This window comes from Oryctolagus cuniculus, chromosome 9 (genome assembly GCF_964237555.1).
Source record: "Oryctolagus cuniculus chromosome 9, mOryCun1.1, whole genome shotgun sequence".
Lineage (NCBI taxonomy): Eukaryota > Metazoa > Chordata > Mammalia > Lagomorpha > Leporidae > Oryctolagus > Oryctolagus cuniculus.
This window is the reverse complement of record NC_091440.1, coordinates 110,579,394-110,604,667: the sequence shown is the minus strand read 5'-3', so window position 1 is coordinate 110,604,667 and position 25,274 is coordinate 110,579,394. Positions and strand designations below refer to the sequence as shown.

The window sequence follows — 25,274 nt, the reverse complement described above, 5'->3', positions numbered from 1 at the left end:
TCCCACCCTAACTCCTCCAGCCCTTTTCAGTCAGCTCCCTTTGTGTTTCGGGAATCCAGGGCACGCTTATGTTTGATTCCTTTGTTCCCATGGTAACCTGATTCTTCGTTTTGGCACTGGCTGAGATAAAATATAATGCCCTGGAGGAGAGCTTCTTTGAAGAGAGGGAGTTAGAGACTTATTAACAGACTTACAAAAGTAAAGTCTATGCTTTGTGTTTATCTCCTCTCAGGAGCTCAAAGCACTTTATGAGCATTCCTGAACTCACACTCAGACACGCTTTTGAACGGGGAGAGCTGGGGCACTGTGTCATTCTCCCTGTGCGGACAGGAAGCCAGGGCAGGGAGGAGGGAAGCCACCTGTCCAGGATCATGGCTGAGTGCCCCTAGAGCTGGGCTTCCTTCATACTCTGGGGCTGAGTTCCTGGTAGGCATTTTTGCGCAGTTCGGTAATTGGAATTAGCGTGAACTGGGCTAAATGAGCAGAGAGAAGTCGTGGGGTTCTTGTCTTCACTCAAGAATTTAGGCCTGAGACAGAGAGCAAAGTAACAAGGTTTTACTGGGACAGGACATCCGTCAGAATGGAAGGGGCAGAGGTGGAGTGCCGAGGTTACATGGTTAAATGGAGAGAATACCCCTGACAGGCAGGCTGGCGGCCCAGCGGAGAGTGCAGTCTTTGTTTAGACTCCCAGTTTTTAAGGGAGTCTCTTTACGCCCTCCCCTTCTCCAGGACAGAGGGTTTGTTGGGTGTAAATTAGGAAACTCCTTCCCAAGTTTGTTATCAGCCAGAGGGAGTCTTGCTGCACCAGGCCAAGGGGCTTTCCCCTGGGGTGCCTGCCCAGGAGGAAGGATGTTTATCATGCCAGGTAACCCATTTGGTGCTGAGGAGAGAGAACTTGGGGGAAGGGCTGGGATCACCTGGAAGGTTACCAGGGCCTGGGCAGGACTTTGAAGTGCAGTGCAGATGCTGGATTGCTGTGGATATCAATTTCCTCAGGCCCTCTCACACACACATAGGCTAATTTCTAACTTCTACCTAACATTTCCATCGCCCACCCAGCTTTGTTCATTTTCTAGTAAAATCCTTCCATGATGGGCTGGACCTTTAGCTTGGTGATTCAAACTTGCCAAGTCTCACATTAGAATGCCTGGGTTTGATTCTCAGCTCCCACTCCTAACTCCAGCTTCCTGCTAATGCAGACCTTAGGAGGCAGTGGTGATATTCAAGTAGTTAAGTTCCTGCCACTCATATGGGAGACTTGGCTTGAGTTTCCAGCTCTGGGCTTCTGCCTGGCCTAGCCCTAGATTTTGTAACTATTTGGGGAGTGAACCAGAGGATAGGAGCCCTCTTGGATTCTCTCTCTCTCCCAGATTTTTTTAAAGATAAAATGCTCCCTCGATGAAACAACAGGGACATTCTTACCTTAATTGCAAATATTTCAGTCTGCCTGGAAATAAATACAAAGAATGAGGATGACGCAGGAGTTTGGTGCAGTGATTAAGACACCTCTTGTGACACTCACATCCCATATCAAAGTGCATGCGTTTGAGTCTTTGAGTCCCAGCTCTGCTTCCAAGTCAAGCTTCTGCTAATGTGCACCCTGGGAGACAGCAGGTGATGGCTCAAATACTTGGATCCCTGCCACCCACATAGGAGACCTGGATGGAATTCCAGGCTCCTGGCTTCAACCCCAGCCTAGCCCTGGCTAGCATGGGTATTTGAGGAACCAGCTGGTAGAAGATATTTCCCTCTCTCTCTTTCTCTCTCTCTCTCTCTCTCTCTCTCTCCCTCTTTACCTTTCAGATAAAATGAAAATAAATAAAAATTTATGAAAAAAACACAAGCTATTAAAAACTTTAAAAAGAATAGGGGGTTCTCCAGTAGTGAATTGTGACCCTCACCCTGTCGCTCTCTGCTGGGTCTCCTTTTACTTCTCCGATAGGTCCTTCTAGGAGTCCCCTGCTTAGTCCTCTCTCTCCACCCCCCAGTTGGGCATTAGAGTTCCCAGGAGCATAACAACATCTGGCCCTATTTGCACAACAGATGGGCCTCACATCATTCCTTACCATGTGCCAGGGTTACAGGAGATGGCTGGAACAGGAATTCTTGTCTTCCCCTAGGAAAAGAATTTCAGACGTGGGCTGAGAGTAGTGGTAAACAAGGTGGCATCCCCCAGAAAGGTTGGGCACTTCTCCAGACAGTTCTGAGACAGTGTCCAGTCCACATTTAGACTGGGATTTTTAAGGATGTGGGGTCCAGGTTTTCCCTCCATTTCTCCTTCCCTGCCACCCACTTCTCCTGGACAAAGGATATATTGAGTATGAAATAGGTAAAATTCCTCCTGGTTTTATTACCCAATGTTATCAGACTAGGTGGCCCTCTTGGCGCCCGGCAGAGAGGATTCTCCTGGTGCGCCTTCCTTGGGGAGAAGGCTGGGACCTCTTATAAAGTTACTGGATATGGAGGACTTTGTAGTATAAAATACTGGCCTGCTTCCAATGTGAAGGCTGCTGGAACCTGCTACACTCCTTTCCATGGATGCTTTGTTTTCCTTAGGCACCCTTCACACACATAGGCTAATTTCTATCTTCCTACCCAACAGCAGAACCTACTCTCTGGGGACTCCCAAGTTTCTGCCACTAGATCCATCTCTACCAAATCAATGTCTCTCTGACTCCAGTTCTTTCCCAAGTCTAAGGATATTTTCACAGTATCAGAAATACATTTGATGCTCAGTTGATAATTGTGTGAAGGGCAGGCATTGTGGTGCGGTGGGTGAAGCACCACTTGCAAAGCCTGCATCCATGCTGGTTCAAATCCCGGCTTCTCCACTTCCCATCTAGCTTCCTGCTGATGCATCCTGGAAGGCAGCAGATGATGGGTCAAGTGCTTTGGTCCTCCACCTTTCAAGCAGATGAAAATAAATAGTAACTTTAAAAATGGTTAAGATGGGAAATTTCCAAAAATGTTGTTGTACACAGATGTACCTTAATATTGACACATCCACAGACCACATCAGTAACACCCCACCTGCACCCTTGCTGTGATCCCTACACTAGCTGGAGCATACGCTGTGACTCAGAGGCTTGACAAGAGGCCTTGAGGAGACCTCTGCTCTTCATTTCCCTTCACATCTGGTCACTTCTCATGACTGCCCTGTCCAAGCCTTCACCAGCGCTAACTTGGTTTTCCTGGCTTCTAGTGACTCTGTGTCTCAATCCTCTGCCATTTCTCCTATCCTTCCACTGCCACTAGTAGGATCTACCTAAAACACAATTTGATTGCATCAGCCCCCTACTTTACAATCCTTTTGTAAGTTCAGCTTTGTGTCTAGGGTCAGGTTCCAACTCCTTTGCCTGGCAAGTCCCTTCCCCATTTGGCTCCTGTTAATTCATTTTAGTCCCACCACTGTTGCCATAGTATGTGCTTAGATGTTTGTGATAGGAATGAATGAGTGAGTGAAGGTGGGGGCAAACAGACCTAAACATAAACCCTCACTGCACTAGTAGGATTCAGCACTGTTACCTTTCGGTTCATCAGCCAGAAGGAGAAACTTTGCCTACCCTAGAATTGTCTCTTTCACCAAGGGGTCGGATATGTGTCAGGTACTGAGACAGATGCTCTGGGTGCATCAGTGGACAAAAACTGACAGAACCCTGCCATCATGGAGCAGAAAGAAGAAAGCAGATGAAGAATAAAGATTGGGAATAGGGGTGAGGAGCTGTGTTACAAGATGCAGCAGGGTTTGAGAGCAGTCCTCATCGGGAAAGTGAGAATTGTTCATTGAGCGGGATCATGATATTTTTAATTTCCTTCATGCTCCTCACCTCTGGAGGCTATATTGAAAGAATAAAGAAACTAAAGTCAATTCCTCTGCATTCATAGAGTCAACCAACCACAAATCAAATATACTTTTTTTAAAAAAAAAAAATTACATCTGTACTGAGCATATACTGACTTTTTTCTTGCCTTTATTCCCTAAACAATACAGTATAACAGCTATTGGCATAGCATTTACATTGTGTTAGGTGTTATAGATAACCTAGAAAGGAATGAAAGTAGACGGGAAGATGTGTGTAGGATTCAGGTGAACGCTATGCTATATGTATAAGAGAGGGAGCACTGAGGGCTTGGATATCAGCAAGGGGCCTGGAATCAAGGCCCCATGTATGTTCTGAGAAACTGGAACAGGCATAGCTTTTCTTTCCTTATTTCTTCCTTCCTTTCTTTTTCTTTCAGATTTATCTATTTATTTGAAAGGCAGAGTTACAGAGAATGGTTTTATTACAAGGTTCTTATCTCTGCAGGAGAGAAGAATTCAAAGCAGACATAGATAAAGTGAAAGGATGGGAACAGGATCTAAGAAAGGGAAAGAGAACACATTCAGAGGTGAGGGTGGGCAGCGCATGAAGAGAAGAATGCACCCCCAGTTCAGAGCTCCCCTTTATTGGGCAGGGGGTATTGCCCTAATGGAATGCACAAATGAAGTGGAGTTTGGGCTGGGTTCAGTGTACATGATGGTCTCTGGGAAGATTTTCATGGAGTTCCACGTGAGGAAGGTTCTCATAGCTCAGTGTACACGTGTTCATCCTGGCATCATTCATGCTGTAGAAGACTCAGGAGGATCATGGGAATGTGGCTGCGCAGAATAGCAACCTCCTCAGTGAAGCTAGAGCGCAGCTTTCTTCACCTGCCTTATAATCTTCCTCCAACGTATTTAAAGAATCCACTTCTATTCAAATTGGTCTCAGCCTCATCTGGGTTCCTCTGTTGCTGTCTAGACATTGGAATAACCAGTCCCTCACAGGTCCAGCCCTGGGTGTTTTCCCATCGCTCACCCTGTAATGAACGTGCTGAATGCTTGCCTAGCATGACTAACCACTTACAAAAGGGCAAGTGTGATTCAGAAAACTCCACCAGAAATAATGCACTATTTGGCCTGATCTGATGCAAATGCAGGCGTTTGAGTCATAAAGCTCATCAGGAAAAGCGATGTATCAGACTCCAATAAAGATTTTAGCACAACCCAGATTTACAGTGGTATATTTAGGGTAGGCAATGGGGTAAATTTGGAAACAGGGGCAGATGACACAGGAAAGAGATTAATAATCTTGAACAAAAAGACTTTTTTGCTTCTCTGTGCCCAACTTCTGCCAGGAAAATACCTGATTTAGGAAACACCTCTCTGCTTTCCTGAGAAAAGATGGTTTCTGTGACCTGAGAGGGAGGGCTCGTTAGGGGTGACCCCCTGCTTTGGAATCTGGGTCAAGCTTGCGTTGGGCCCCCCTTGCCTACGTCCTTGGTCCCTGAGCTTTGTTGGTTCAAGTTTTTCTGTTTTTGTGTTGTTCAAAAATATTTAGTGATATGAGACAAGTCTTATGTGAAAAATCAGGATATAAAATGATTTTACAATATAATCTCAACTGGATGAAGTTTTTTTTATATTTAGAAATAAAAAAAAAAAAAAAGAAAAACTAGGGGCCAGCACTGTGGCATAGTGAGCTAAGCCTCTACCTGTGGCACCAGCATCCCATATGGATGCTGGTTCTAGTCCCAGTTGCTCCTCTTCCAATCCAGCTTCTTGCTGATGGCCTGGGAAAGCAAAGAAAGATGGCCCAAGTGCTTGGGCCCCTGTACCCATGTGGGAGACCTGGAAGAAGCCCCTGGGTCCTGGCTTTGGATCAGCCCAGTTCCAGCCATTGCAGCAATTTGGGGAGTGAACCAGCAGATGGAAGGCCTTTCTCTCTGTCTCTCCCTCTCTCTCTAACTCTCCCTCTCAAATAAACAAATAAAATCTTTTTAAAAAAATATATTAAAAAGTACAAGGAAGTAGATGTCATTAATAGTGAGTTTATCTGAATATCTAAAATTTTCTTCACTGTCATTTTTGGATTTTTCTAAATTTTCTGCATGAATGCATACTACTTTCCATAATCAGAAAAAAATATTATTTAAGATACATAAATTTGCATGCCATAAATAAAAAAGGAGGCATCCCACAATGATAAGAAAGATTATCTTTGTGTGGTAGATAATAAATTATTTTGTTTCTCCTTTATAGGGTTCACTGTTTTCTAAATTTTATAATGAGCAATATTATTCTTAGAATAGCATTTTGAAAAACAATTTTCGTAGGCTAAGTAGCATTCTAATTACCTTTTTTAGTGATTATTTTAAATTAAATGTTAGGTACATATGCTAACTAGCATATTAGGCATATTATCTCACAATTTCCCTTAATATGAATGTTTATGTTATTAAATATTCATCTGAAATATTTTTAATTGCTGAGTAATATTTTCCTGTGGCTTTTGTTACATACAGATGGTTTCTCTTCAGATCATATAAATCTTTTGCCTTTTGCATGCAGATTATTTTCTTTATATTTTTCAAGTTCAAACTCTTCAAGGACCATTCTTACTCATAAATCTTCCAGAGTCCTCTAGTTCTCTACAGTCTTCCGAGTGAAGGCAGGACAACCTTGGAGCACTGGTGTTTGCTTTGCTTTTGTTTTTTATTTTATTTATTTCTGTGCTTGAGAGACAGAGGAACCAGCAGATCTTCCATCCACTGGGTCACTCCCCAAATTCCTGCAGCTGCTGAGAGGACCATTCAATGCAGGTCTCCCACAGGGGCGGCAGGAAGCCAGTCACTTGAGCTGTCGCCTGCTCCTGGGGTCTGTATTAGCAAGAGGAGGGAATCAGGAATCAGAACCAGGAGTTGAGCCCAGGAAACCCGATGTGGGATGCGGGCACCTTAGACACTAGGCCACACGTCTGCTTCAGGAGCTTCTGTTTGCGTGAAGCTGCTCATGTGACGGCTGAGTTGTGCTGAGTCACTAGAGCTGCTGCTGTGGAAGGGCCTTGAACTCCAGCCCCACCCCGGCTGCAGCTTTGTTCTTCCTCCTCCTTCAACTGGTAACAGAAGCGCTGGGGCAGCAGAGGGAGCTACAGAAGGGGGAAAGTTGTGGCCTTGGGGAAAAGTCAGCCTATCATCTCTGTAGGAAATTTCAAGAAGGAGCCAGAAGCTCATTTTGCATGTGACGACTGTGTTTCAGGCCTTGCATTAGCATTTTTCACATCCACTATTGCATTTTAATGATCATCACAACTTTAGAGGAAAGAGAAACTGTATCCCATTTTCACGGATGAAGAGACTGAGGCTCAGAGAGGTCTGATGCACCCACACTTGAGGATGCTTGTTGTAATAGGTGTGGTGAGCGGCCTGGTGTCTCTTAAAGATCCCCTCTTTCTTCAAGTTCATGTCCTTTGTCTTGTATCCTCAGGCAGTTTGGTGGTTATGCCAAGGAAGCAGATTATGTGGCTCACGCCACCCAGCTGCGTGCTGCCCTGGAGGGCACTGCCACCTACCGGAGTGACATCTACTTCTGCACCGGATATGACCCTCCCATGAAGCCCTACGGACGTCGTAATGAGGTCTGGCTCGTGAAGACATAAGTGACTCGGAGCTGGGAAGTTGCTGGAAGCTTCTGTGTGTCTTACTGGGGGCAGGAGTGGGAGATGCTTCTCGGGTTCCAGCCACACTTAACCCACTTCCCTTCATCACCCGTGACTGCCAGTTTTCTGAAATCAGCATGTCCCATAGACTGAGGCTCTTTTTCTCATGGTTGGAAATAATACAGTCAAGATAGGAAGCTTCATTCTCATTGATTAAAAAACTCTATGGCTGACTAGAAAAACCTGGGCAGCATTTTCTCAGTCATCTGGGTCATTTAAAAGCTGATTTTTTAAAAAAATATATTGAATTTGTACTTTTGGTATTAAAGGGAAAATGTGATTTGTGCATGATCTTTCATGTGATTCTTACAAGAGATTTGTCTAAAAAAGGAACCAAAAATAAAAATCGTTGACTTAAACAGCTGAGACAAATCCTGAGTGTAGTTATTTCCAGGGTTCTGCAGTCTTGTAGATAATATGAGAATACTTCAAAACGTTCATGAAAAATGGAAGGAAGTGATGAGATGATTTTGGTGCACAAAGACTTTTAAATCCATGCATAGTTTTCTCATCATATAGGTGTTTCATGAACTTTCATTTATTTAATTTTTGAGACACAGAGAGAGAAAAAGAGAGATCTTCCATCAGTTGGCTTGTACCCCAAATGCCTGTCATGGCCAGGACTGGGCTAAGCCAAAGCCAGGAACTTGGAACTCCGTCCCAGTCTCCTATGTAGGTTGCAGGAACCAAATCATTCGAACCATCACTGCTGCCTCCACGTAAGCAGGAAGCTGGAGTCAAGAGTTTGAGCAGGAACTCCCTCCCTCCCTCCCTTCCTCCTTCTGTAACTCTGCCTTTCAAATAAATAAATGACTCTTTTTTAAAAAATAAAATCTTGCCTCAAGAAATAGAAGTAAAAAATTAAGCAAAGGGAGGCAGGAATGGAGATGTGGAAACCAGTTAAGAGGCTGATGCTGGGACCGGCACTGTGGCTCACTTGGTTAATCCTCTGCCTGCAGCGCCGGCATCCCATATGGGCACCGGGTTCTAGTCTGGGCTGCTCCTCTTCCAGTCCAGCTCTCTGCTGTGGCCCGGGAGGGCAGTGGAGGATGGCCCAAGTGCTTGGGCCCCTGCACCCGCATGGGAGACCAGGAGGAAGCACCTGGCTCCTGGCTTCGGATCAGCACAGCACCAGCCACAGCGGCCATTTGTGGGGTGAATCAACGGAAGGAAGACCTTTCTCTCTGTCTCTCTCTCTCTCTCTCTCTCTCTCTGTGTCTACAACTCTACCTGTAAAATAAATAAATTTAAAAAAATAAAAATTAAAAAGAAAGGCTGCTGCTGGAGTTCAGGCAAGACTGATACTGCTGTGTCTTGGATGGTACCATCAGAGATGGCACTTCCTATGCTTCTGCTCCTGTGAATCTGTTTTACGTCAATTCAGTATATAGACCCCAGCATAAAGTTTAAGAAGGTAGAAGAAAAAGTATTTTCCCTGCTACAGGGGCAAGTACAATGCCTGAATTTTGGCATGGGCCTGTGGTTTGATAGGGCTGTCACTCACTCAGGTAGAGAGCACAGACAAGAAGCAGGTTACCTGGACAACAATGTCTAGAAAGGCATAGTTAAGTCTGCAGAGCATCCAAGAGAAACTGTCTTGTGAACAATTGGAAGTATGGGACCTACACTAAAAAAAGAAAGAAAGGAAGAGAGAGAGAGAGAAGAGGTGGAGAGAGAGAGAGGGTGGGAGGGAAGGGAAAAACCTGTGGGGTGGGCGTTGTGGCACAGCAGGTTCAGCTGTGTTGTGGATGAACACATCCCATATCAGAGTGCCTGAAGTCTGGCCCCCACTACTGACCCAACTCCCTGCTAACTCACCTGGGAGACAGAAGATGATGGTCTAAGTACTGGGCCCCTCACCACCACATGGGAGACTCAGATAGAGTTCCTTCTCCTGGCTCCTACCCGGCCCAGTTCGGGCTGTTGTGAGTATTTAGGGAGTGACCCAGCATATGAAAGATCTCTTTCCCTCTCTCTCTCTCTGTCTCATTCTTTCTGATACTCTCCCTTTCAAATAAATAAAATAATTATTTAAAAGAACCTCTAACTTGCAGGTGTATGTTAGAACACATAAATAAAGAGATGGAGTGGATGAATTATGAACTCTCCTAAGAAAGGCCATAAGGAAAAAGAGAAGAGAACCTAAGTAAAAACTCAGAAGAACCCAAATATTTAGAGACAAACAAAGGAAAAGAGCTTGACAGTGTTGGAAAAAAAATAGCCAGTGTTATAGGAGAAATGTCAGAAAATCCAAAAAGAAGAGATGATCAACAAATGTTAATGTGATGTGTAGACACCATCCTGAGTAGTCCTGAGGCCCTTTCTGCTGGCCCCATCCTAAGACAGTCACCATCACTCTTACCTCAGCTCAGTAGCAGCCTCCTAACTGGCCACATGTCCACTCCTGCCTTCCTTTGCCCCATTTTCCACACAACATCCAGAAGGCTCTCTGCTTTAAAAAGTCTCATTTTGTGCTTAGATCAAACTCTAGACTCCACTTCATTACATGCAAGGCCTGATGCAATTTACTCCTAACTACTTCAACAATCTCCCTTATTGTCCTCCTGTCACAATGGACATCTGGTTCATTGGAAACATTAAAGCGTTCTGCCCCAGGGTCTTTGCACTAGCTATTATGTCTCTTGAATCCCTTTTCACCTCATTTTCGAATGGCTGGGTTTTCTCATCCGTCCTCACTTCATGCCCTCCCTCCCCCAAAGAGACTTTCAGTGGCTCCTCTGTCAAAAGCTGGGACCCTCCTATACTTCTGTCGCATAGAGTGATGTATGTGTTCTTCCTCCTAACACAAGCCACCATTTGTGTTTCTGGACTTACTCATTTCGTTGGTTTCTGTCTCTCAGGCTAGATTGTAAATTGAATAAAAGGTGGCCCATACCACCTCTGCTCTTCAGAGCATGCCCAGCACCTCGCTGGGGGTGCATTGTTTAGGATGCATTAAGTTGTATATGAAAGAAAACTCAGCCAACTGTTAAGACCCGTAAGATTTTCTTTTCTCACATAGCAAGACATGCAGAGGGAGATCCAGTGACTTGGGGCCAGCACCTCTGCCCTTGGTCTTGCTCCTTTCCTCAAGGCCGCAAGATGGTTGGTGCAGCTCCTACCATTTGCATCTACATTCAAGATAGGAAAAGGAGGAGACCAGAAAGGCTTATTCATTGCATCTATCCCATTTAATGAGGATATCAGCTTTTCCAGAAGTCCCCTAGCAGAGTGACTGTTGCGTATCATGGGCCAGAACTGACTCACAGGACCACCCATAACTGCAAGGAAGATGGGGGAAAGGTGTGTGTGTGTGTGGTTTTCCAGCCTCACAGTGAGAGATAGCAAGGGAGAAGGATATTCTGGGTGGTTTCAGGATAGCTCATCAACAGCATTTGCTGCAAGGGTGCACTGAATAGAAGGGTATACCTGGAGTCAAGGGTGTGGGAAGGTGGGAGATGACTGGAAACAGGGGTTGAGGCCAAATGCAAAGGCTCTTAAAGGATTTAATTCCTCATCCTTGGGATGGGTGTTGTGGTGTAGCAATTAACATGCCTCTTGGGTCACCTGCATCCCGTATCAGAGTTCCAGGGTTTGAGACTTACCTCCCCTTCCCATCCAGCTTCCTGCTAATGCACACATTGGGAAGTAGCAGGTGATGTCTCATGTACTTGGGTCCCTGCCACCAATGTGGAAGATCTGGATTGAGTTTTAGGCTCCAGGCTTCAGCCTGTCCCAGCCCTGGCTGTTGAGGGCATTTGGGGAGTGAATCAGAGAATGGAAGACTCTCTCTCTCTCTCTCCCTCTCTCTCTCTCTCTCTGTCTCTCTCCTCTCTCTTCCAAATAAGTCTGCATCCTATCTTCTGATCTGATGCACATGGCTCAGGAGCATTTTGCTCCCGTTCCTAACAGAGTCTCTCTCTTCCCACTGTCTTCCCTCCCCTTGGAAAACCACAACAGTGGAGCACCATTGAGGGGCAGAGGGAGGAATGCTATTCAGTCTCCTGTCCCACAGTAAGGACACATGGGGAGGATGGATGATGGTGATAGTGAATTAAGAGAAAAAAGACAGGAGCTAAGGACATGAAATAAGCATGTCCTCATTCTGGATTTAATAATTTTTTTGTAGATTTATTTATTTATTTGAAAGTTAGAGTTACACAGAGAGAGGAGAGGCAGAGAGAAAAAGAGGTCCTCCATCCATTGGTTCACTCCCCAATTGGCCACAGTGGCTGGAGCTGCGCTGATCCAAAGCCAGGAGCCAGGACCTCCTCCAGGTCTCCCACATGGGTGCAGGGGCCCAAGGACTTGGGCCATCTCCTACTGCTTTCCCAGGCCATAGCAGAGAGCTGGATAGGAAGCAGAGCAGCAGGGCCTCAAACCAGAGCCCACATGTGATGCCAGCGCTTCAGGCCAGGGCATTAACCCACTGCGCCACAGCGCCAGCCCTCTGGATTTAGTAATTAAACAGAACCACAGAGACCCAAGTTTCTAATTGCCAATCTGTGGACTAGTAAAGCAATTTCCACCCAGTGTCTTCTCAGTGTTTCCCCACATAGAAGCTGATGACAAGACCCTCCAACCCCATCTCCTCTCTAGGATCTGGAGTCTAGCACATGGTTAATAATTTAGATTTTTGTATAATTAAGTTGGAAAACAATAAACAGAAGAGTTCAGATACTAAGAAATATCTAAACTGTACTCTAGAGATGGGATCTGGAATAGCAGTTGAAACACTGCTTGGGATACCTGCATATCGGAGTGCCAGGGTTCAAGTCCCAGCTCCACCTCCAATTCCAGCTTCCTGCTAATGCATATCCTGGGAGGCAGCAGATGATGGCTCAAATACTTGGGTCTCTGCCACCCATGTTGGAAACTTGGATTGAGTTTCAGTCCTGGCTTTGATTTGGCCCAGCCCTGGCTATTGCAGGCTTTTGGGGAGTGAACCACCAAATGGAAGATACCTCTCTCTTTCTCTCTCTCTCTTGCTCTCGCTCTTACTCTGTCTTTCAAATAAATAAGTATTTTAGGAGTGGACATTGTGGCACAACAGTTAAGCCATTGCTTGGGATGCCCATATCCCATACTGGAGTGCCTGGGTTCCAGTCCTGGCTCCACTCCTGATTCTAGCTTCCTGCTAAGACACATCCTGGAACGCAGCACATGTTGGCAGAAGTAGTTAGGTTCCTGCCACTCATATGGGACACCCAGATAGAGTTTGTGGTTCCTGGCTTCAGCTTGGCCCAAACCTGATTTTTGTAAGCATTTGAGGAGAGAACCAGCAGACTAAAAGATGTGTGTGTGTGCGTGTGTGTGTGTGTGTGTGTGACTCCACCTTTCAAATAAATACAACTGAAGAAGTATTTTTTTTTAATTTAAGTACCCAAGCCAAGGTTTGCTTTAATAAATAAATAAATAAATAGCATACTCTTGGTTTAATGCTCAGGTTCACAGCCTTAAGGCTGCTGTTTCTACAGAACTGTGCATGAATTTGTGGTAATTAGTATACAAAACACAAAAAATATAATGTATATGGAGCAAAATTGACATTCTGAGATTTGATTATTTTTATAGCCCTTGTCTATACTCCTAAACAGTGGTTGTTCTACTTACTGCTTGTTGAATTATTTATTTAGTTGAGGGTTAAGCTTGTGATTATAAAGTGAATTGAAAATATGTCATTGTGAAAATTATAAGAAAAATAAGAAAAGAAGGAGGAGAGTCAGAGTGAGTGAGGGAGAGAGGGTAAGGTGGGAAGTATCATTATGCTTTTAAAACTGTGCATATGAAATACATGAAGTTTGTTCCTTTTGTATAAATTTTTTAAAAATAAAAGAACTGTGCAAAAAAGGGTGCTTTTCTTTCCCCCAGAGGCCATCTCTCTATGGTATTAATATTCTTTGCATTTTTATAAGTACCACCCAGTAAAATTTGTTCTGATATACTGCAACACAACACCACACTCTTACACTCGGGTGAGTGTTTAAAGGTCATAGGGTGATTGTGTATATAAATACTATGGACATTTGACTAACCCAGTGAAGCAAGTTGTCATCCTTATTTAAGGACAACCTCCTTAATTTACATCTGGCTTCTCCACTCTTGAGTCATGTGACTTTGATCTTGGGCACAGCAATTAAAGTTTCGTAGCATGCCATGAGCATTTATTTGGTTGGATGCCCTGGATTTTGCCTTTTAATTTATATTCTTAACTAGCTCCAGGCTTTTTCTTTAGATATATTTTTGTTTCCATAGCAACATTATTTTATAGGGATTTGAGGACAGTCAAACAATACCCACAACTGCAGAATCCAGAATCAGCCATGTAAGGTAGAAATGTCAGAGCAGACTGAACATGTGGCAAGAATTGACATGGCCTGTGTAGATTATCTCATAATCAAACTTCAGATAAAATTACCTCATTTCTTCCTTGACAATGAATTAATTAGACCCTCATCAAAAACTCATTTTGGAGCTAGATCAAACCCCAGCCTCCTCCTGTTTCCTGGCTGGGTTCCTTATCCTTCAGCAAAACTAGAGTAATGGCTGGTTCCCCTGAGATGTTCCCATCTGTCTCTTCTGTATGCTTTGCTCCCACCCCTGGGACCTCCCATCCCTCTGTATCCATCTCCTACCATTCCTCCAGTCCAATCTGAAACTCATTGACTTCTTCCCTGATGCTTCCAGTAATGCCCGACTTCCTCTTTGATTTATAATATATACTCCTAGCATAAGGGTGTGTGCACAGTAGACACTCGGTTTTGTTCATGGACAGATTAGAATTTGTTAAAGTAAGAGCTTTTGATGTCAGAAATTTATTGAGCAGCGATTGTGTCCCAGGCACTGGACAAGCTCATTCCATGAATCATCTCATTGATTGAACACAACCACCCTGTGAGGTAGTCACTAGCACTGCCATCTCTCCCCCATTTACAGATGAAGTGGGGCAGCTCCAGGAGGTTCACTGACATGCTCCTGGCTCTACAGATCATGTGACAGAGCCAGAACTTGGACTTCAGCAGTTTAGTGGAAGATCCCAAGCTCTTGCCTACTCTGCAAAGTAACATTTAGCCCTCAGTTTAGTGTCTGGGTTCCCTGGCTGGCAAGAAAGGAAATATGGCAGGGAGTGAACCTGCAAGTGATACTCCCTCCTCCCTGTGTAATTTACTGTGTGGTTCAGCCAGTGATGATGATAGAATCCCTGTGTCCCCCGGGTATATGCCGCTGCATGGGATTTAGATGAAGAAATGCTGTGAGCTGGAAACTCCGGGAACAGCGTAGATTCCCAGCAGCAACCTATTTGTCACTTGTCAAATCTGAAGCCCTGATTTTTTTTTTCTCATATATTAAAATTAAGCTAAAAATATACCCTTATGCCACCAGCATAAACATGGGGCTATTTTTCATCCTTAAATGATTTCCATGACACATTTTTAAATAAACAAAGGTGCTTCATAAGTTCATGGAAAATGGAATTCCAAGTCATGTTGGTCTTTGCCAGGTTGGACAGCTCCTCCATACCAATTGATGATGAGAACTCCTCATCTCCCTTGATACCTTCCTTACCCATGAACTGCCATTCACCAGGGGCACTCAGACTCTTGCCCTCCTTTCTCCGTAGGCTGCTCTCTCCTGTCCAGCACATGTTGGTGTTCTTGTGGTGGGGGGTTGTGGTGGAGAGAGGATTACTTCCTGCTAATTGCCACCCCCTCCCAAGGTAGGCCCATCCTTGACCATGCAGATCACACATGGGGACCATGATCATCCATATCCTGTTGACCTCCAAGTATTCATTTCTAGCCCATTGTTCTTCTTGACATAACTTTTTGCATCATCCCATCTCCTTTCAACAAGTGATTCTTAGGTATATTGGAGTAAGAAATGTTTTTGTTTGTTTGTTTGTTTGTTTTGTTTGCTTTTTGACAGGCAGAGTTAGACAGTGAGAGAGAGACAGAGACAGAGAGAAAGGTCTTCCTTCCGTTGGTTCACTCCCCAAATGGCCGCTGCGGCTGGTGCGCTACACCGATCCAAAGCCAGGAGTCAGGTGCTTCCTCCTGGTCTCCCATGCGGGTGCAGGGCCCAAGCACTTGGGCCATCCTCCACTGCCTTCCCAGCCACAGCAGAGAGCTGGCCTGGAAGAGGGGCAACCGGGACAGAATTCGGCACCCCAACCGAGACTAGAACCTGGGGTGCCGGCGCTGTAGCTGGAGGATTAGCCTAGTGAGCCACAGCGCCGGCCCAGAAATGGGTTCTTTCAGCAAACATTTCAAAAGAATCACTTGTAAGAGTTTATAAGAAACTGGTGTGATCTAGTCTCTTTTTGGAGGGTCTCTTTCTAGCAGGAAGGGAGTTAGGGGAGGGAAATATTAGTTTATTCTTCAGGTTACACATACCTCACAGTGAATAGATCTCAACCACTTACTAACATATATCCCTAATTAAATGAAAGTTTCTTGAGTGCAAATCTTGTTGTTTTTCATTTAGTAATATTCAGTGTTTTTCATAGTGGTACTTGAACTCTGAGTACCCAGGAGAAGAGACCAGTAATGAGAGTACTTCAAAAAGTACATGGAAAGAGTAATTAAAAGATGAGTTTATTTTAGTGAAAAAAAAAAAAAAACTGAAATCAATGGGGTGTTCAAAAATTTAATGAAAAATGTGTTCTAAAAAAACTATGCATGGGTTTCCAAAAATATTTTCGTCAAAATAAAACCCACTGACTCCCATTTATCAATGATCTTTTTGAGTTAACTTCATATGTAAAAAACTCAATGTCTGGTTGTAGGATAAATAAGTAAATGAATGTGCTTCCCAACTCATGAAACTAACAAAATACAGCTAGGAAATGAGGATGGAGACGCATCACCTCTCTGACTGTGATACCCAGCCTGTGATGCCCATGCCCATGATGCCAGCAGAAAGCTGTTGGCACATGAATAAAATGTAAAAGTGCAGAAATAAATCTACACACTCCAGGCCGGCGCCACGGCTCACTTGGCTAATCCTCTGGCTGCAGTGCCAGCATCTCAGGTTCTAGTCCCGGTCGGGGTGCCGGATTCTGTCCCGGTTGCTCCTCTTCCAGTCCAGCTCTCTGCTGTGGCCAGGGAGTACAGTGGAGGATGGCCCAAGTGCTTGGGCCCTGCACCCACATGGGAGACCAGGAGAAGCACCTGGCTCCTGCCTTCGGATCAGTGCAGTGCGCCGGCCGTAGCGGCCATTTGGGGGATGAACCAACAGAAAAGGAAGACCTTTCTCTCTGTCTCTCTCTCTCTCTGTGTCTAACTCTGCCTGTCAAAAAAATATTTTAATAAAATCTATATACTCCAGAGGCATATACCCCATGACCTACTCCCACAAGTAACTCACAGATATCTCAGACTCAGCATGTACAAAACTGAACTCTCCATACACACTCTCCCATCCTCCAAAACTTTTTCCTGCCTCTGTCTTCCTTGTCTGTCTACGTAGCACCACCATTCACCTAATTGCTCAAATCAACAGCCTGGAAATCAGCCTGAGAAGAGACAAACGATCCTGTGGCTGGATGCCCTTAGGCAGCACCCTCCTCGGCTGTAATCTGAGATCAGAATGTTCTGGCCAAAACAAGGCCCTCCCCTCCCCCTTTGGACAGTCCCCACTTTTACGTGACCAGCTGGCTGGTTGTTTCTTGGCTCCCCCCAACTTCCCTTAGGTATGATGGATGAATGAAGGAGAAGAGTGGGAACCCTCTCCTGGAAAACCATCCCACAGTGCCTCTAGATATGCCTGGCTACAAATGAGAACTTGGGAGCCCACATGCATTTTGTTAACCCTCTGCCTATAAATCTTCCCTATTAACCATGCCTTAACCTGTACTTTGTGTTGCTTGATTCTACCACCTGATTTTATGTATTTTTCATACCGTCTCATCATTCGTTCTTTTCCCAAACCTTTACCAAGCTCCTCTTACAGACCAATCTGTGTTCTAGACCATGAGACTTACCAGTGAGTGAAACTAAGGTCCCTGCCCTTGTAGAGTAGGGGATGTAACAACATATAAATATTGTATTTTAGAAAGTAATCAGTGCTGTGGCAAAATTAAGAAGTAGAACAGGATAAAGAGAATGGGTAGCATTAGGAAGCATGGTGTGGAGAGGATGGGATGCAAGTTTTACTAGTGTGACCAGGGAAGCCCTTTTGGAGGACAAGGACTTGAAGGTACTGAGGGAGTTAGCCACATGGATAGTTGGGGGAAGCATGTTCTACACAGATTAAGCAGCCAGCGTGGAGGTCCCAAGACAGAGTAAGCCTGTGTAGCTGAGGAAGAGCCGAAAGAGTGAGCCAAGGGCAGTGTAGAGAAGGTGAGGTCAGAGGCAATGAGCAGGCAGAAGCTTTAGAGATTATTATAAGGCCTTGACTTTTCTTCTCCATAAAATGGAGAAGCCCATTGTAGAATTTAAGTAGAGTATTGACATAATCAGACTTTGTAGTTTTTTTTTTTTTTTTTTTTTTAGATTTATTTTATTTATTTGAATGGCAGCATGACCGGGGCCGGGGGCGGGGGGGGGGGGGTGGACAGAAGGAAAGAGATCTTCCATTTGCTGGTTCACTCATTAAATGGTGCAGGTCAGGTCTGAGCCAGGACTAAGTCAGGAGCCTGGAACTCCATCTGGGATTCCCACTTGAGTGCAGTGGCCCATGGACTTGGGCCGTCTTCCACTGCTTTCCCAAGAACATTAACAAGGAACTGTATCAAAAATAGAAATCTGGGATGCAAACCAGTGCTCATATGGGATGCTGGCATTGAAAGTGGCAGCATAATGTGCTGTGCCACAGTGCTGGCCCCCAAAGTCAACTTTTAAAAGACTGCCTCTGGCTGCCATATTGATGATGCACTGTAAGCGGAACAGGGTTGGAGCTGAGGCTGGCTTTCAAGGACAGGGCAGAAGCACACCACCTGTTAGGAGGCTACTGCAATAAAGCCCACAAGAGATGATGGTCACTTGGGCCCTGACGATGATGTTGGAGTGGTGAGAAGTGGTCAATGTCTGTAAATATTTTGAAGGCATAACTAACAGAATTTCTGTACATGGGTTGTGAAAGAAAAGGGGAATCAAGATGACTCCAAGTCTTCTGGTTTGAGCAATGAGAAGGATGCATTTGCTATCAACTGAAATGTGGGAAGCTGCGGGTCAGTAGGTTTGGCAGTCTCAGCAACTGTTTTACTTCACTGTCTGTCTCCTACTATCAATAAAACAGAGAATCCAACTCCAGGATATGTCTTGAACCTCAGTGGCTCTCTCCATCAACCCCACTCCACTCTGGGGAACTAGTACCCCCCCATCATGTCTCTCCTGGACTCTCAAGATGGTCTCCTGCCTCATGTCCTGGTACTTTCTAATCCTTCCAAATGCCTGATGTTCCTTAGGACTTCAGGTAGTCTGCAGCTAAATTCATTCTCTTCCAACATCAACTAGACCATGCCGCTTCTCTGTTAATGCCTGTAGTGGTTTGCTGATGCACCAGACTCCATTCCCTAGGCCTCCAGTCCCTGTACCTCCTAATGCCCACTTCCTACTTCACTCTAGCCTTTGCTGTTCCTCTCCATGCTGCAGACAATGGTCTTCCTTCAATTTCCCAAGCACACCCTGCTCTTTTGCATCTTCATGCTCCTGCCTGTCTTTTTTTTAATTAAAAAGATTTATTTATTTGAGAGGCAGAGTTACAGAGAGACAGAGAGAGAGGGACACAGAGAGAGAGAGAGAGAGAGGTCTTCCATCCACAGGTTCCATACTCAAATGGTTGCAATGGACGGAGCTGAGCCAAACCAAAGCCAGAAGCTAGGAGCTTCTTCCAGGTCTCCCATATGGGTACAGGGGCCCAAGCACCTGGGCCATTTTTCACTGCTTTCCCAGGCCATCAGCAGGGAGCTGGATAGAAGTGGAGCAGCCAAGACTCTAACCAGCACCCATATGGGATGCCAGTGCCACAGGCAGAGACTTAATCTACTACAACACAGCGCCAGCCCGACTCTTGCCTGTCTTGACTTTGCCACGTGGAGTACCCTTCCTCCCCCACTGCACGGGTATGTCTGGATCTTTCCTATCCCTTAAGTCTCTGCTTCAATGGCACCTTCTCAGAGAGGCCATCCTAACCTACCCTAATAAAGGAAGCCCACTCTATTATTCTGTCATAGCATCTTTTTCAGAACTTCCCACCACCAATAATTATTTATACATTTTGCTTGCTGTTCTATTGGCCACTCTCCCACCCAACTGTTAGTTCACTGAGAGCAAGAGCCAGGTCTGTTGGGGCCAGAATCGTGGCATAGCAGGTAAAGCTGCTGCCTGCAGTGACAGTGTCCTGTGTGGGCACCGGTTCGAGTCCTGGCTGCTCCACTTCCCATCCAGCTCTCTGCTGATGGCCTGGGAAAGCAGTAGATGATGGCCCAAGTCCTTGGGCCCCTGCACTCATGTGGGAGACCTGGAAGAAGCTCCTGGCTCCTGGCTTTGGATCAGCACAGCTCTGGCCATTGCAGCTATCTAGAGGACTGAACCAGCAGATGGAAGACCTCTCTCTCTCTCTCTCTCTCTCTCTCTTTCCCTCCCTCTCTGTCTTTCAAATAAATACAAAAATCTTAAAAAAAAAAAAAAAAAGAGCCAGGTCTGCTTTGTTCATCACTGTATTCCTAGCATTTAGCACAGTGATTAGGTCTTGATGCCCCATTACAATGTATTAAGTAAGTCAAGGAGTGAATACTAAATATCATGTGATTTTTAGCTTAAGTGTAATAAATAAAATTGCTCTCAGAGTAACATCTTGACTTCTCAACACAACATATGAAGCCTTGAGGGATTGGGGTATGGGTCCCTCCTCCTCTTCTCTCACCTATTCCTGCTCCCAGTGCACTCACCCTACCTGCCATTTGGAGAAGAGGCTGTGGTCTCACTCTGGCCATCGTGCAAGCTCAGGTGTCTGGTGGGTAGGCAGACATACCCAGTGCAGTTTCCACAATTTATTCCCTGGTACACAGGTTCCTCCCCTGGTTCCTCATTGGCTAAGTACTACAGGGTTACAATCTTCCTGGCTTTTGATTCAACTGTTTTGGCCACTCCTAACATCATGTTTGCCTAAGAACTTTTCAGATGCATATAACCTAGCTGTTATGCTAGCTAGCAGCTGGTCACTTTCCACACATCTCCAAGCGATGTTAGTTAGTTGTCTACTCACAGCTAAACACCTGACTTTGAAAATGAACCAAATGTCTTTAGTTCTCACACATCACATTGCTTAGACATCTCCTCCTCTGAAAGGTCTTCTCTGAACCTTTTCCCTCTGTGTACCCACAGAATATTTGCTGAATATCTATGATGGTTTTCTTGCTTGTTTACCTTGCATCCCCCCGAGCTGGTAAACAACTTGTATATGCACCACATAATGTTTCAGTCAACAGCAGACCACACATAGGACAGTGGTCCCAGAAGAGTATCGCCCAGTGATGTTGTAGCCATCTCAGTTTGTGTGCATGAACTCTGTGATGTTCACACAGCAACAGAATCACCTAACAGTGCATTTCTCAGAACATAGCCCCACTGTTAGGTAATGCATGACTAATAGAAACAGAAATCTTGACATGATGCTTATTTAGTGACCAGATGGGCTAACAAGTCATAAATTCATTCCAGTGGTATAGCTGAGGACAGGACAATATGTACATCTGGTACTTTGTTCAACCTTCTTTCCTTTTTAAAATCCAAAGTTGAAACTGTAAAAATTCATACAATAGGCTTTTGTGGTTTTTAACAATGGTAATATGTAGGAGCACTGGAAATTTTTCTTAATTTTAATTGAAATAATACACATAATGCCTTTTAATCTCTCTCCTTTATAAGAATTAAATGCTATCACTTATGCTCTTGTTCATCAACTTTAACCAATTATTATTTCAGAGTTTTGAAAAGGAAATAGGTTTTTTTAATTAAATGTTTTTCTTTCAAGAGTCAGGTTTTTTTCTCAAAAGTAGTAATTGTAACATTGAAATAAAATGACATGTAATAATCTCTAATTTTATTTCACTCAAACTGATTTTGTAATGTTCTCTTCTGTGTATTGCACCTACATTGGGGAACATGCAATAGCTATAATCGCTACACTTATAGGGAAAGTTTTAAGACTTTGGAATGTGCCTTTTCAGTGGAATGCTGGTGCTTCTGGGATTATCTGATCCTGTAGGGATATGTATCCTTAGATTTGACTAGGCTATTTTAGAACTCTTTGGAAATAACAAAAGTCAATATGTAGAAAACTGATAACAATGCAAATAATCCTTGCATATAGCCATGTACATTAATTTTCTTCAGTGGAGAGTCAACTGAACAGATGAGATAAGACGAGCCATCCTCAGATGGCTTATCCATTCACATACCTGGTGCTTTAGCAAGGAGAACTGGGAGGCAGGGGTCTGCAGGTGCTGTTGACCAGAGAACCTGCACGTGGTCTCTTCTGTGGCTTGGGATTTCCAGAGCATGGCAGCTGTGTCCCAGGAGAGCACATCTGGAGACCACATATTCTAAGAAATCAAAGCAGAAGCTGCAAGGCTAGTTTTAACCTACCCTCAGAATTCATATGTCTTCACTCCCACTGCATTTTATTAGCTGCAAAAGAATCGCCAAAGCCAACTTAAATTCAAGGGGAGGGGAATTAGGTTCCACCTCTTGACAGGAGAGATGTCAGATAATTACAGCCATGTCTTTTGGAATCCTTACATGTGTTTGACATATTAAAATATGTCATAGGCTTGCCCAGCTTTTAAATTTTAGTTAAGAATGCCCCCAAAATCAATCAGATTTGCAATTTCATTATCTAAATACCATGTCAAAGAAAATATACCAACTGAAATAGTTTTTCAGTTCATAAAATCTGATTTTATCTTGAACTTACTGGGCTTAGCTTAATATTTTCCCTACTGACAACTAAGAATTTGGGTATGATAATGAGTATTGTCAGCTCCAATGCCTGAATAAAGTACTTCTGTGGGTTTTGTTCCTTGGCATCTCATTTGATTTCAACAAATCCATGAACTTCAGTAAAATTTCTTTAGGTGCTGAAATCTCATGGTTATTGATGATTTTCTTTTATTTTTAATAATGACTATATTTTAATCATATTTGTTGTCCCCCTTTGTAATTCCAAGTTTTCAGTTTCAATGTTGAATCAACATACTTTTCCAATTAGGACAGTATATATAATCTAGTTTGGGGAGGGAATTGAATTTAAACAATGCAACAAATTCTCTATAAAAATTGCCAAGTCACTCCTATGTGACCTAATTGAAAGTTTTGGGGATTCTTAACATCAGTGCTTTTACCAAGTTGAATCACAAAATCTTCTTTGTTCTGCGGTAGTACAGATTTGATGAGCTATTATGGAATAGTAACAGGTATGATTTTTTTTTTTTTTTGACAGGCAGAGTGGACAGTGAGAGAGAGAGAGAGAGAGAGAAAGGTCTTCCTTTGCCATTGGTTCACCCTCCAATGGCCGCCGCGGCCAGCACGCTGCAGCCGGCGCACCGCGCTGATCCGATGGCAGGAGCCAGGAGCCAGGTGCTTTTCCTGGTCTCCCATGGGGTGCAGGGCCCAAGCACTTGGGCCATCCTCCACTGTACTCCCTGGCCACAGCAGAGAGCTGGCCTGGAAGAGGGGCAACTGGGACAGAATCCGGCTCCCCAACCGGGACTAGAACCCGGTGTGCCGGCGCCGCTAGGCGGAGGATTAGCCTAGTGAGCCGCGGCGCCGGCCCAACAGGTATGATTTTTAATTTGTCAGCTGCTTTCTCATTTTATCATCAAAAATCATATGCATCATTCCATACATCCTGGAAGAATAATTTTTGACAGCCACGTGACCCACTTTCTTTTTTACTGCTTTATAAATGAAGGTATTTCAAAAAATTCATAGAAATGGAATTTTAAAAAATATTCATATCAGTGCAAGAAATTTTGAAATCCATGCATAGCTTTTTCATCATTTGCATTTTCCATGAACTTTTTGAAGACCCCCCTCCCCATGCAACTAAATAGGTAGTTAAAAGACTCTCTCATTAATAGTAGTTGATAACTTAGAAATTATTGTGACTTTATGTATTTTTCCTTTGGAAACCTGTGAAAGATTTACTTACAGATTATAATATTTCCCCAGGTATGCTTTTCAGTGTGAAGGTTTATTGTAAGTAATATGTTGGGTCTATTATTTTTATTAAGACTTATATATGTTATAAAATCACATTTAAAGAATCTTCACTATAAGGATTTGCATCTGCTTTTCCCTTTTTAGAATACAATTCTAATAAAATGAAAAATGTTACTAGAATCAACATTTTTCTCAATAGTATTAGATCTATGGCCGGCGCTGGGGCAGCATAGCAGGTTAAGCTGCCACCTGCAGCACTAGCATCACATATGGGCGCTGGTTTAAGACCCAGCTGCCCCACCTCTGATCCAGCTCCCTGCTAATGCATCTGGGAAAGCAAAGAAGGTGGCTCAAGTCCTTGGGCCCCCACACCCAAGTGGGAGACCCAGAAGAAACTCCTGGCTCCTGGCTTCAGACCAGCCCAGCTCCAGCCCTTGCAGCAATTTGGGTAATGAACCAAAGGATGGAAGATCTCTCTGTCTTTGCCTCTCTCTCTCTCTCTGTAACTCTGCCTTTCAAATAAATAAATATATCTTTAAAAAAAAAGTGTTAGATCTGTACTTCTAGATGCAGCAGTTGAACTAGAACATACAAGAGTACTTCAAAATGTGTGGAAAATGAGACTGAAGATGATTATTTTGATACAATAAAAGCTTTGAAATCCACATTCATTTTCCATGAATCTTTTGAAGACCACTCATAAGCATGGATTACAATTTTTACATCAAAATAAATTTACCTTTTTAAAATAGTTATTGTATTTATTTGAAAGGCAGAGTATTTATTTATTTGAGTAACAGAGAAAGAGGGAGAGACAGACAGATCTTCCATCTACTGGTTTAGCCCCCAAAATGGCTGCAACAGCCATGGCTGAGCCAAGCTGAACTCCATCGAAGTCTCCTAGGTAAGTGGCAGAGGTACTGCTTTCCCAGGCACACTAGCAGAGAGCTGGATCGAAAGTAGAGCAGCCAGGACTCAAACTGGCACCCATATGGGATACCAGTGTCAAAGGTGGCTGCTTAACCCATTGCACAACAAGGCTGGCCCCAAATTTATCTTTTAATTCTATTTTCCATGAATTCTTTGAAGTTCTGTATTCTTCATGAACTCTCCTTTCTTCCAAACAATCCAATATAAGGAAATGTATACCAGTTCAATCAAAATGTTTTAGTAGTCACAATCTAAGTGAAAATGCACAGTAATATCCTTTGTGATAAATCCCCTACCACGCATAAAAGTCACTCTGCTGAGAATCTGAACAATTTGCTTTGCCAGGCCAACTATTGTGGTACTTCTCGACTAACTTCAATTTCTGTTTAGCATACAATTAAACTGTGTAGTGTTTACATCTGATATCAAATTGATCAAATTATCTGTCATCTACCAGAAAATTAAATGAGATGCCCAAGGCCAGGTACATAATTTCTGGGGCCCAATACAAAATGAACATGTGGGACTCCTCGCTTTCCAAGGATCTACTGTCCCAACCCATAGCAGATGGGTGAGCCCAGATTGGGGGTGATAGCAGTCATGGGGCAGGGACTGGATGGGGACCCAGGGCACCAAGGGGCAGCATAGAGTAGGAGGTCAA

At 44.0% G+C, this 25,274-nt stretch overlaps 1 protein-coding gene and 1 long non-coding RNA gene across 3 annotated transcripts in view; one reads left to right on the top strand and one right to left on the bottom strand.

Annotated features, from left to right (window-relative positions):
- The window catches only part of HEBP1 (heme binding protein 1), a 29,266-nt gene extending 21,388 nt beyond the window's left edge, over positions 1 to 7,878 (top strand). The window contains exon 4 of the mRNA XM_002712658.5: positions 7,286 to 7,878. Within this exon, the coding sequence (XP_002712704.1) occupies positions 7,286 to 7,457 (172 nt within the window). The 3' untranslated portion in view covers positions 7,458 to 7,878. The remainder of the gene's footprint in view (positions 1 to 7,285) is intronic.
- Positions 1,293 to 20,488, bottom strand: LOC127492066 (uncharacterized). Of its 2 annotated transcripts, XR_011378999.1 has the most exons (4): positions 20,415 to 20,488; positions 2,724 to 2,903; positions 2,067 to 2,116; positions 1,293 to 1,447 (listed from the first exon to the last, which is right to left on the bottom strand). It is a non-coding gene; the product is annotated as an uncharacterized lncRNA (long non-coding RNA). The 2 variants fall into 2 exon arrangements; XR_007921051.2 differs by having other exon boundaries at positions 2,067 to 2,903.
- Positions 20,489 to 25,274: the final 4,786 nt, after the last annotated feature.